General features: G+C 47.0%; 1 protein-coding gene across 1 annotated transcript in view; it reads left to right on the top strand.

Moving 5' to 3' along the window:
* The first annotated feature begins 467 nt into the window (after positions 1-467).
* LOC143210100 (uncharacterized) overlaps positions 468-13,337 on the top strand; it is a 36,120-nt gene continuing 23,250 nt past the window's right edge. The window contains exon 1 of the mRNA XM_076426624.1: positions 468-2,173. Coding sequence (XP_076282739.1) covers positions 1,222-2,173 — 952 coding nt within the window. The 5' untranslated portion in view covers positions 468-1,221. The remainder of the gene's footprint in view (positions 2,174-13,337) is intronic.

The following is a 13,337-nucleotide window of genomic DNA, read 5'->3' as shown; positions in this document are numbered from 1 at the left end:
GCGTCGACGTCGCGACGCCCCTGTGGCCATCCTCCGAGGGTGGGCGTGTTCTGATAGGCGGAGTCGCGACATGCGCCGTGGACGGCAGGCCGCCCATGGGATCCGGCTCGGATTGGTGGGTTGTAGGATCGGCCGGCGATCTCCCAATTGTTGTGTCTGGTTTAGGTGTGACGGTGGTGCCATCGTCGCCAATGGAGCGCTGGTATCCACGAGGGAACGTCGGCCAGTGGTGGAGTCTGCGGTTCCATCCACGGCGTTTGTTCGAGATCGGTGCGGGAGAAGTGGGCGTGTCCGCGAGGGGGAACGGCGGGGACCCACGAGGATGCCCGAGCGGTTGTTCCAGGTGTCTGAGCGAGAGCGAGAGGGATGATAGAAGGCTGGCGGGGCTGAACGGGGCAGTGTGGAGTAGATCAGAGCGGAGCGTGGCGGAGCGTATTGGTGGGAGCGAGATGGCGATGAACCGGGCGGGTCAAAGAGAGAGGGCAGGCTCGTAAACGCCGAAATCGGCCGAGTTGCTCCTCGGCGGGAGCCCAGTCCTTGCTCTCAGTCCCGCTGTGAACGCAGCAAGGAACGCTACGGATGTTTCACCCTCCTTGTACGGTGCGTTGGAGACGTTGACGTGAGTCGTGCTCGTCATCGTCGTCTGCCGTTTGCCACTACCGGACGCACACAGGAACCAAGCCACGCAGTCGGTCGTTTCCGAGCGGGTTCGCGGCGGACGTTAATTCGCGGGTACACGCCGGGTCACCGTTCCCAGGCCGTCGGGTCGAATCAAAGTTTCGCCGAAGCGAAAACAGCGTCGCGCGAACAGAGACAGTTATCGCAAGTGCATACGTCCAGATTGGGATTTTGGAGCGGTGCACACCGATCACAGCAAGCAGTTTCGCGCAGTGGCTTATTATATCAGTTGAACTATTCCGGATGAAAGGGTACCCGCGCCGGGGTCACCTTTCAGAATACATGGACTCGGTGTACGTATCCCGTGGGAGCCAGTGAACACGGCAGTGTATTTGCATAGACAGTGTAGCCGATTAGTGATAGAGTGCGCGACGTTCCTTTCCGATACTATATCGTTTCGCCGTCGAACTATCCGTAAACATTCACTGGGATTAGCAGAGCGAGTGCGTTCGATTCAACCCCGAACCGTTCCAAACGAGACATGGTCCTTGCGGCTCCCGTGGTAGAACGTTGAACAGCATCTCGCACCTAGTCGATCGCACAATGATGAACGCTTTCCTGGACGGCGTGTCCTCGCACCCGCACCACCTGGCCAATCTGGGCATCAAGCTATCACCCGGCGGGGCCAGTACCACCGGAGAGTCCTCGGATACTGGCCCAGGTGTCCAGCCGGCCCCCGGTGATGCTCCTTTGCAGCAGCATCACCACTTCCACCCCCAGGGCTACCCGCCCCATCATCCCCATCCGGCGTCGCACATGGCACCGCACATGGGACACCACATGAGCCATCACCCTGGATACGCGGCTCGCGACTTTCTGCTAAGGAGGGAGCACGAGTTCAACGCTACCGCGAACCCTACCACCCCCGAAAGTGGTCTCGGACTGTTCACCCCGTTGCATCATGACGGCACTGCCGCTACCATGCAGCAATTCCCTCATCATCCGAGCCAGCACCCTCTGGCTGCCAGCCACTATCCTGGACACTATCCCCAGGACTCGAGGCTGCCGCCCCATCATCAGTACCTGGGCGCCCCTCACCTAACTCCCGCCTCCATACACCACCAACAACATCCTGCCGTGAGCCATCCGAGCCACCATCCCCATGGCGCGTTCCTTAGGTACATGAGGAGCAACGGAACCGGCGGCGGCGCGACCGGCGCCGTGGCCGGCGGCCAACGCCAGGAGATGTCCTGCATGTGGGTGGACCAGGACGCGCCCGGACCCGGAAGGAAGCTGTGCGGCAAACTCTTCAACTCCCTCCACGATATCGTGACGCACCTAACCGTCGAACACGTGGGCGGACCCGAGTGCACCACGCACGCGTGCTTCTGGCAGGGATGCTCGCGGAACGGTAGAGCCTTCAAGGCCAAATACAAGCTCGTCAATCACATCAGGGTGCACACCGGCGAGAAACCGTTCCCCTGCCCGTTCCCCGGATGCGGGAAGGTGTTCGCCAGGTCCGAGAATCTCAAGATCCACAAGAGGACGCATACCGGTGAGTAACCGTGTTCTAGCTGCTAGGTTAAGCGAATGAGGTGATCTTAGAAACACGTGGACGTTGATGTAAGCTCGAGGCTCTGCCTGCAGGAGCACCGAAAATGTTCTTATGCTTTATGATCTGCAATGTCCTTTGAGGACCTTTTGCGCTCCGAAATTAGATCTATGCTAAATTGAAGCTTTAGGAAGCTATAGGGTGTTGTTAGGACTAAACGTCGATCTACATTCGAAATTCTACAAGCAAAAGTCAAGACGAACTTTTTAACCCTACGACGGCGGTCTACGACTGGGTCTATCTGGACTCGGATTATAAAAATCATAATTTAGCTGATCAGCTTCCAGCGAATTAATTAAATGAAAAACTGCTGCATTAGGAACAATAGAAATATTAATTTGTTGCGTAGGCCTAAGCAAGAACAAAGAAGGACTTTTTAAGTCTTCTAAGAGCCAGCATCGACCCTCGATTAAGTCTTTAAGGGATGGTCCATAAGATGGACATTTGGGCGTCGCTCCGAGTTCGAGCATCACCGGCTGAAATCGCCAAAAAAGAGCTCTTTAATTGCCCGCTGATTCACGATACCGTCCAGAGGATTCCAGTGTCACGCTCGAAAATTACAAACCATTCCAGAGCGAGTTAAGGCTCGCAATATCGGGTCCACGGAGGTTAATCTTCCCATCTCATCAAGCCGTGGGCCCTAGGCCCCCCTGCGCCTTGCGATATCTTCTTTCAAGCGGGCAGCAGGCCCGAGGAATGCCACGAATTCCCTCGAACTCGCGTCCGGGGCCCGTTTAAACCCTGTCACTCACTGATCTGAATCAGCCCGGAGCTCGTTTCCACGAACGAACGAACGGGGGACCGGTAACGTGTTCAAGACCGTAACCGAAGCGTTCCTAGGATCCTAGAACTGCTAGACCCTAGAAATTTCGCAGCGCGTACCGCGTGACCATATATCTCACGCTCCTAATCTCGCGAGCGGCCCGAGAAAATTCTCCGGCAATTTCAGGGACTGACTCCGGCCAGTTGAATCTCCGCGAAATTAGTCGATTTCGAGGAAGGGATGCATAAACAAGTCTCACGGGAAACAGTCCCAGCTTCCCCGCGTTCCCCATTCGCTTGTCCCCTCTCCGCCCCCGGAATATCCGCTGCACGAGACCGTTTTCGGTCCACGAAACGCCCCCGGCGCCTCGGGTCGTTTCAATATAATCAACCGGCTGTTTACGATGACAAGAATTTTTCGGGACGCAATTAAGAAATTACCGGGCCATATATCGTGGCGTTTTATGCCCGCGTCCCGCGCGGACAATGTATTCACGTGGTTGCACGGAGCCCCGGCCGAGAGGGGCCCGCGTTCCCGTTGCCCGGGCCCCGACGCGACGGACAGACGCCAGGCGTCCGAAGATATCTGGGCCCCATGCTTCGAAGAGATTCCATTCGGGACAGTCGCTACTAATTTCACCGTGTAGTTTTATTGTCAGTATCTCTCTCGTTGGCACACGCGAGATTCATCGGGGCCCTTTCTCCTTTTTTCGATTTCCCTTCCGAGACCAACGAGAATCCCGAGACCTACACCGCGCGCGCACGATTCCGTTTTAACGGCGACAGTAAAAACCGGGGGACGCGTAAATCCATTAGCTTGTACATCTGTCGCTCTTTCGCGCGTCCTCAGACGTTAAACGACAATGTTTAGCGGCGCGATTCCGCTCTCGACCGTTCGATTTGCATTTCTATGCCGGCTCGAAGGGGGTGCGGGAGATGAGGAGAGGGAGGGAGAGAGAGAGCGAGCCCGTTCCTGCTTTACAAGCTAGTTACACGGACAGCCTTGCGGAAAATCGAGGCGACGCGCCGCGTCCCGCGGTGATCTAGGGCCTCTGGTTTTAATAAGCCCGTAATCGATATAAATCAGCCCTACGTCGAGACCAACGCTTCCTTCGGCCGTTCTATCGGCACTGCGAAAAGGGGAATGCAATTTTGTACCGAGGCGGTTAATCACTTCGAACGATGAAATCGCGGATCCAAGCGCGCCAGTCCCAGGTTTGTTTCCGTTCACACGGAGCTGCAACCGTCAACTAGCCACCCTTTGTGCCGGGGCTGTGTGTCAGCCGCGATTAAGCTGTGATTCCTTCGCTCTTCCAGTCGTATCGCTTTCGCATACCCACCTTTCAAGGAAAGTTACGGGCAATTGCTTTTAAAGAAAGATTCTGGAAAAGTTGGAAAGTTCGCTCTCCAGGAAAATTGGTACCTGGTTGCTTTATTTAACCCTGTGACATCATACAAGATCATACTGAGTCAATGCAGAAAATAATATAACACTGTAGGTCAGAGTCACGGAAATAAAAAAAAGAATGAACAAGATCCAATTTTAATAGTGAATCCTCGTGTAGCAAATAAAACGTGTAAAGCTAATTAGCCGTTAAGATTTTTTTGAAAATATAAATTGATGCACTGGAATCCAACAAATGAATATTCACAATAACTTTGTGATATTTACAGATATTTACATAAAGAATCCACTAAAGAATTTGCAAGGATTAATTGCTCCATTTCAAATACATAAACAAACATGCAAGTGACTGTAATTGCTAGAAAATATTTGCACACTCTGTCAATCTACATCTTAACACGCCATTCCGACGTGTGATCAGCCGCCATCTTGGGGGTGATGCCACCTCACTCAGTCTTCGGAAAATGTCTCCTCCCTCGAGAAGCTTCTCGAACCCAATAGATCAGGAACCTCGTCGAGCAATGTTTACACACTCGAATCGAACAATGTTTACACACTCGATATCGAACGAGTAAAATGTTTGCCGGCATAAGGAATTTTGGATCGAGTGTCGTAGGGGGTGGCAGCGGGCAGAGGAATCAATTAAAATCCATTTAGCAGCGTGTCGGTGAACGAGAGAAACCCTCCAGCAACCCCTTTCTGGATAAATTGGCATTTTCAAAAAAAGCGCTCCACGCACGGGTTGGCGCTTTGTTTCCGGGCGTTCCCCGTTCACGCGCTCGTATACTCACGATGCCCCTTTATTGCCTCTCTTCTCTCTGTTTCTCGGTTTCCTAGTCTCTCTCTCTCTCTCTCTCTCTCTCTCTCCAGTTTCTCTTATCCACCCTGCGTTTCAGCGTTTCAGCGTTCCCGCGACGCAGAATAGCGATCCGACAGGAATTCTTTGTTTTATCTGAAACGCGAGGACAAATATTTTGGCTCGCGCAAATTAACCGGTGTTCCGTAACAGCCCGACGCTGAGACAAATACATTCCATCGATCGTTTGAGATCCTTTATCTCGACAAACTCGAATTTATATATTGAATCAATTCGAATTCTCGTGCTTGCTCGAAGTCGCCATTGTCTTTAGCCGCTGTCCAATGTCGGTGAATTTACGTAATCGAATTTTAACCAAGGCATTCGAGAAACACATGATTTATCCGTTTTCTGTTCTAATCTTTCATTTCTATGAACACTACACGCGCTCTCCATTTCAAATAAAATCAGTTAGATCGTATCTTTATGTAAACTGATTGTTTCACGAAAATATTCCTTTTTGAAACTTCGAAACAACTCTTAATTTTTATACCTAAAGATATACAGCCTGGTCTGAACGTATCGAATATTCATATTTTATAGAAAATTTATTGAATTTTCCATTAACCAATTAATGACTGTTTTGACTTGCAACAATTTTCACATTCTACTGTTCATTTTAAAAAGGTTAAATTTTTAGGAAAGTCTGTTTATCGTTGTTTTTGGGCAGGAAGATGTCTGAATGTGGTTTGTTAGATATTATGGAGCATTTCTCACGGAAAATTTTCAATCGGCCGGTTTCGCCACCGTAGAAGCCATTTACCCGCACGGTCCCCTTCCTGTATCTCCGTCGACACGCTCGCCCCTACTTAACGCTTATTCCACAACAACCCCCTTTCCGACTCATCCCGTATCATCCCCTTATTCTACGCGTCTCTAACCCTCCGAAAATCCTGGCCAATGGTGCGCGAGCCGTTGGGGGAGACTATTGTCAATCCGACCAATCGTCAACGTTCTCGCGAACGACGCACATGCGAGAGAGAATCGTCCCGAACGTGTTACAACGCTATTCTTTCGGATTCTTTCTCTTTTTTTCACTCTCGTCTCATCCTTGTTCGGCTCTCAGGACAAGGTGGGGGACGGTTCTCTTTATAATGCATATCAATTTATGCCTAATGGCTAACGCTGTTACGAATCGGGTCGCATCTGCGGATTAACAGGACGCGTCTCCCGATCCTGTTTGAAACGCGTGCTCAATTGTTCCGCCCCCGAGAGACACCGATCCTTCTGAATTAAAACAGATCTGTGAACCAGAATTGTTCCGGAGCTTGAACCTTTTCAGTCCAATAAGAAGAAAGTGTGGTGAAATGTTGAGTAAAGTTTCACTGCAAAACACAACGTGGAAAGTACTGTGGTAAAAATTTAAAAAAGAACTTGTTCATCATTTTTGATCCATAAAACAGTGGAAAAAAATCAATTTTTAATTATAAGGTGATGTTGCCAAGGGTTCAATCTTCAAATCTGTGAAAGACTCACTCATGAAAAAATTTTTTAATGTTTTTACTAAGATTTCAATTTGTAGAATTTTATAGGAAAATGGGTCTTTAGTTTCGCAACTGCTACAAATTGCTACATCATGTAAAAATATCTGTGAAGAAAATGAATAATGGTGTGCGAAAGTAGAATCATCAAGCTTTAAAATGAGTCGGAGTTTACAGCTGTAGGATTGTTCTTTACGAAATTAGAACGGACTACAAGAGAATTATAGTTCTCGAGAATTATGTTCTACCTCGAATAGTGTCTTGTAACGAAACATGAGGTTGTGCAAACACAAAAGAGAATAAGAATATGAAATATTTAAAAAATTCAGTCTGCATACTTTTTGATCGCGGTATGTAGTTGGATCAATTCGTAAGTCGAACAGTGTGGCGTATTCGGGATGGTCGAAGAAGCGGAATCTGGAGTGACACAGGAAGCGAAAGAAAGAATGGGCCGAGTCGAAGAAAAACGAGGAAACGGTGCCAGGAAGTGCGAGACGATATTTGTTCGGCCAGCCACCGGCAGGAAATCGACGACGATCGACAATGCCGTAAAGCTCCGGAGTCCGTTCCGGGGAACATTGTAAGTCTCCGGGTAACTAATGGCGGCGGGCCGTGCGATCGGAATCGAGATGCATGATCGGATTTATGCGAGACCAATATGGAGGGCCGTGGCATTATTGCGATAAGCCCGTGACGTCGACAGAAACACGCTGGAGCCACGGATCGAAATCGGGTCTCCGCGTAAAGCGCTTACAAATTATTTCGTCGATAAAGTTTCCACGATACTGCACCGTCCTGGCGTAACATGGCTAATATATAATCGCGATAACCATCGACGCAACAACCGCTAAATCCTTCAAACCCAACGATGTCTAAAAATCTCATAATTTAAATTCGAACGCCCTAACTTTCAGGTTTGGACGTTTAGGAAATTGTGGCGAAGCGATTTATGGTCAATCGTTGATAGCGACCGAGGAAAGAATTCTCTTTCGAGTTCAATTCTAAAGTCTGGCTTTTGCAAAAACCACTTATGAATTGTGATCCACTTATACTTTGAATTACATTTGTTCAAAATGTTAGGTTGTCTCAAAAGTATGTATCGCTTTCAATTAGTGTGCACAGTACAAATTCAAAAGAGTTTTTTGAGGAAACATATTGCACGATTATGGGTAAGAGGAAGCTTGGAAAATAAAATATTCAGAAACAAACTTTTGGGACAAGCTAATTTTTTAATCAGTATATTCTATACCAAATATAATTTTTAACTTTTAACGTACTTCTTTAGAGAGTAAAATAAGGCTTAAAGGCCGTACAAGGCTCAAAAACTTTGGAAATTGTTGAAGACTGAACGTATGAAATGAGGGTTTGTTTCTCCGACAGGTGGGTTTGATTTCGAGAAGGGGTACAATGATTGTCACGGGACACAAAATCTGTATCAGTCTCGAGATGGTTGTACCGACGACTTATCGAAATCTCTCGGCTGGGAAGATCGATCGAGCGACAGTGCCCGCGCAACTCTCGATCCGATCGAGGGCCCTCCGATCACAGAGATAAAACTCCGTGGAAGAAGCAGCATCCCGACGGGCAACAACGCGCGCAATATTCTTCGCGCTTTCGAGCATGATCGATCGCCGAGCACGTTTAACGTCGTCACGCGTTAAGTTTCGACACACCCGGCTATTATAGAATTGTTCAATACTTTCAATTATCTCTCTTGCAAATCGACGCGCGGCGAAGTCACGGCTTTTGATCGGACCGTTTCGCTTCTATCGAGGATCGAAATTCTCGAGAGGAGGTAACTTTCTCGAACGAAAGTCGTTCGCCTAATTTAGCGTCCGATTTTAAATATTCATAACGTGCCTCGACCAGCGGACAAGAACTCTGGCAATTTTGTTTTCGAAATAGAATAGAAGTCGTTTCGGTAATTATTCGAATATTCATGCTTTTATGTCTGCCAACCTGCAAACGCTATAAAATTTTATAAGATTTTTACGAGCCTCGAGAAGAACGCGTTGTTATAAAAACAATAAAATTCTTTACGCAGAGATTCTGCATAATTTTTCGGTTTTATGCGTGTTCGAAATCTGGAACTGGTGAAACTCGACCTGACGTTTTTCTGAAGTTGTTCGGTCAGCCTCGTACATTTTTTAACAGGCAAGTGGATTCATGAATCGAGAGCAATATAATGTATGAATTTCTTTTCGCAAATGTAGCCGCCATAGTTGTTTGACACTCTGACTTTAAGGGTTCATAGTACATATCGTGGAGTTTGTACTACGACTGGCAGAAAATATTCGATCAAAATTATGGATGTTATTGTTACAAAAATTATTTGGGCGTATATACAAAATTTATATATTAGACAAATTTCATATGAAAGGCAATGATGTTTCAAAAAAACATTAATGAAATAAATTGTTACCTTTGATAATTTTCGCCAAGGGTAGTATAGAACGAAAGGCGGTGTTTTCGATGAGGCGACAGCGAGGCGTCCGTATGAATTGTCACCGCGGGAAACAGCGGGGAAAAGCCGAAGGATAAGCCTGCGGGTCGATAAGGACGAGAGACGGTCGTTCGCGCGTGCACCTCGGAAACCAGCCGCCAATAAAAAACCAGCCCGGGTTGGTGTTTATGCGGCGGCTTTGTTGTTTCGCCGCCCACACCTTCATCGATCGGGACCCGACACCTTGTGCTCGCTCATCTTCGACAGCGAGGAATACGGCCGGAAATGCGTCGTACAGGATACGTCGCGACGGAAAAACGGGTCCTTCAGCTGACAGCTCTCGCTCTCCTTCTCGCGAAATCGCAGATGCAGAATCGCGATAGCCTCGATCGGATATACATTCAATTTATTCTCGCTCCGCGGCTGCAAGTAACCGCGTTGAAAATAATTAAACGGTCACCTGGTCGGGCAAGTTTATCACCGGCCGTTCCGCGATCCAAAAGCTGTCTTGTAAATTACACGCCCCACAATATTTCTGCGGCACAGATACACCATGCTCCATCAGGGACTCTGACTCGCGATCTTGACTTCTCCGTACTTCTTCGTTCTTCTTCGAAGTACATCATCTTTTAACGCGATCAAAAAGTTGTTGCGGAAGACTGCGTGTATGTACCTTAACTGGCAGTACAGTCTTCCATTAATAGAATGCGGATTTCACGCATTTATGACGAAAAAGAGAACAGTAAAGACACAGGGATTTAAAAATGCTATTGTATTATTTTACTCATACTAAATGTATTAAGAATGAGAATTGCAATCCAAGTAGGAAATTTCTATACTCCACAAAAATCTGCAGCCTATTTAATAATATTAGTTTGAGTAATTCTTTTAATGTACATTGTCGGAAAATTCTCTGTTGTCTCCCCTACATTGTTCCAAATCATTCAAAACTATGACACCATCGAAAATCTATTTTACGCCAGGTTCCCGATACCCATAAAAACGTCAATGCGCGTAAACATCCGCGATCGCGGCAGCAATTTTGAGCGAGCTCGTCTCGGTGTTCATGAGAATCGTCTGCTGGGAGATGTTCAAGATTGGACGCGTCTCTTGCTGAATCAATAATAAGCCAAGAGCACATCACGCGACCGGACACGGTCTGTTTCTTTCTGGAGGGCGTGGATTTGCGAATGCTGCGGCACAGTAGCGGGGTCATTAAAAGAGGATTCATGCGTTCGAATCAGCGGGCTCTGTTCTTGGTGCACCGCGAGCGCCCTCGGGCCGGCCTGCCCCGGCCCGCTCCGGCCCGCGCCGGGTATATTATTTGAAACTGATTTAGACTGAAAGATTTGTTGCAAAAGCAAGCTGCCGAGAGTGGGCAGGCCCAGTCGTAGCCGCTGGCATTCTCTCTCGGACCTGTCGTAACCGTCCTAACCGCTTCGAAGTGTGCGCCCTTCAACCTGTCGATGGACCCTGTCCGCGAACGAGGCTTAAAATCGGACGACTCTATCCTGCCGCATAGCAATCCGCGCCTCTCACTTCGCAAACTATTTATCTATTAATTAGAAACATTAAACATTTACTGAGATAATATACATATATTTTAGGGCTACATAATTCAAACGTTGCCGAAGACTCCAGAGTACCTATTCATGGGTTAAGTGTCCGACGGTATCCCCCTGAATTCCAAAAAAATGGGACCTCGGACTGAGTTTCAAGCCGGCCGATTGAAACTCGATACGTATCGGTATCTCACTCACGCACATCCCCTATCCTTCCTTCTGTTGAATTCGCAGAAGCTACGTTCACCGTTTAAGCGTCCGCAGTCGGGACCGACTGCGCTACTGTATTAGGTGTCCCGATTGGTTCCCCTACATATGTAACTACAAATCTACTTGTGCTATTTGGAAAGTTAGCGGTTCGTTTCAATGCTCGAACACCTGTAAAAAATATTCCATAAGTTTTCTCCAGCTCCAATGATGTTATAAATGTTTCAACCCCTGCTCGCATTATGCACATTCTGTGTGGACTTGAAAGACATTGTAAACGGTTGAATTCTGTCTACAACATTTATTCGATCAGATATCATTCGACAAAGGATTGATACGAAATCATTTACGGTTGGTTCTACAGGTATGGAGAAAATGGGTGAAAATAATGGTACTTTCCACTGCCGCAAATATGGCGCACGGAAATCGAAATCGACGCAGTGCTATGATATAATATTTTATTCGACACAATAACTGCATTGTACCCATACAAAAATTCTCACGATCTCACGACGAATACGAAGAGCCCAGAATCATCTTATTACGCGTTTCGTGTCTCTGCTAGCTCAAATAATTCGTTCCAACGCGCTTCACGTCTCCGCGAGCGCGATAAATGCATAGAATCCACGGTCGGCTGTGCAACAAAATCTAATTAATCCCGAGTGCAGTGATATTACCGTAAGGAACCTGCTCGGATTTTGTTCGTAGCGGTCCGCGAAATTACATTTTACACGACTGTTAAAAAGGAAAATTAATTAAATCTTCGCGGATGGTCGAGGATCGAGATCGCGGGGAAGCAGGAAATAACAAAGAGCATCTCTTATTTGAGGATCGCTCAATCCCGTTTGTACGGGACCGGACAAAATGGTGGCTTATTGATTTTTTAGTTCACAACTACTGAATATCCTATTAACCCTTTGCAGCCAAAGCTATTTTAACTTGAAAATTAAACAATTCTTTCGACCTAGAATAATTTCAATATGATTTTCTTCGCTTTATGAATAAGAAATTGGTATAATACTTCATACAATACCAACATATGTAATAATGTAAACAATATTGTGAATAATGGTACAGCAATTTTTAATGGTGACTCTGAATCACCACTCGAGTGCTACGGATTAATAGAATTCACACTTTTTATTAACATCCGACAATTTTTATTAATATCCGCAGGCATCATCCTTGTCATTTTTATAAACTAATGAAAAACAGTCACAGTTAGTGTTCCGTGGATCTAGTGTTAATGAAGAGATCGCTGCGCCGTGTATCTAGGGATTGAAATGCGGGAGGAAATTGTGCGCGGTCGGAGATGACGAGACACGCTGTTACGTACAATGTTAATCGTTTCGAGCAGATAAACGGAAAACGGGGGAGAGGGGACGGCTTGTTAATGAACACGGATCACAAGGAACGTCGTTCTCCCATCGGCCGAAGCCGGAAGCGGCTGTTGATACAGTTAATGGCGCGCGTCGGGCTTGATAGACAAGCAATGGCGATCGGCGACGAGGGAACATGGACATGGTGCCGATGGAACGACAAACGCGAAACCCGCGGAACAACGATAATAGATGCTCGCTTGATTGGCTTCTACAAAAACAGAACCGGTTAATTATTCCGTGGACTCTCTCTCACACCCCCTTTGGCAACCACGATGCCGGCCAGTCAGCTGAAAAAATAACGAGGCCACGCGCTACGCTCTACCCACGGCTATCGATCACTCGACAGAAGCGATTCCTCTCGGTGCGGTGTTTCGCTCCTGAACAGAAAACACCAGCCTGGAATCGTTCGTTCATTCGCTTCGCGGAACGATTATCGATGGAATTAATGCGATCCCCGAAGAGCCATCCGCGAGGATATTTCAGTGCTTTGAAGAAGAACTTTCTCGGAGGTTTATGGCGAGACGTTCATCCTGAATCAGTACTGAATGTGTCCGGCTACGAAAAACTCCTAATTGGAATCATCCTTGATTTCCAATTAATGCGGTACGTGGAGGATCGTCGATGAAATGGGTCTCAGTATTTTGAGGAACAAGAACTTTCTTGGAGGTTTATATCCTGGATCAGGCTTGCTTACAAAAAACAGTCGATTGCAGTTGTTAATTCGATTCGGGGAACGAACAATCGCTGGAATTAATGCCCCACGTGGAAGGTCGCCATTAAATTCTTTTAATTCGTTTAATTGTATAAAGAAAAATTAAAACGACTTCGAAAAAATACACTAAAAAGTATGAAATAATTTCCATTTAATTTGTGACTACACACGAACTTAAATACAATACAATCTTTTCGGAGGCGATGCAAAATTGAAAATTTTTCAAATGACAGATGTTGGTAATTATGATTTCATTGGAATATGGTGAACTTGGAAATTAGTAGGTGGGAAGAGCAG

The sequence above is a fragment of the Lasioglossum baleicum genome, chromosome 6 (assembly GCF_051020765.1).
Source record: "Lasioglossum baleicum chromosome 6, iyLasBale1, whole genome shotgun sequence".
NCBI classification, from domain to species: Eukaryota; Metazoa; Arthropoda; class Insecta; order Hymenoptera; family Halictidae; genus Lasioglossum; species Lasioglossum baleicum.
This window is presented reverse-complemented; position numbering and strand designations above follow the sequence as displayed.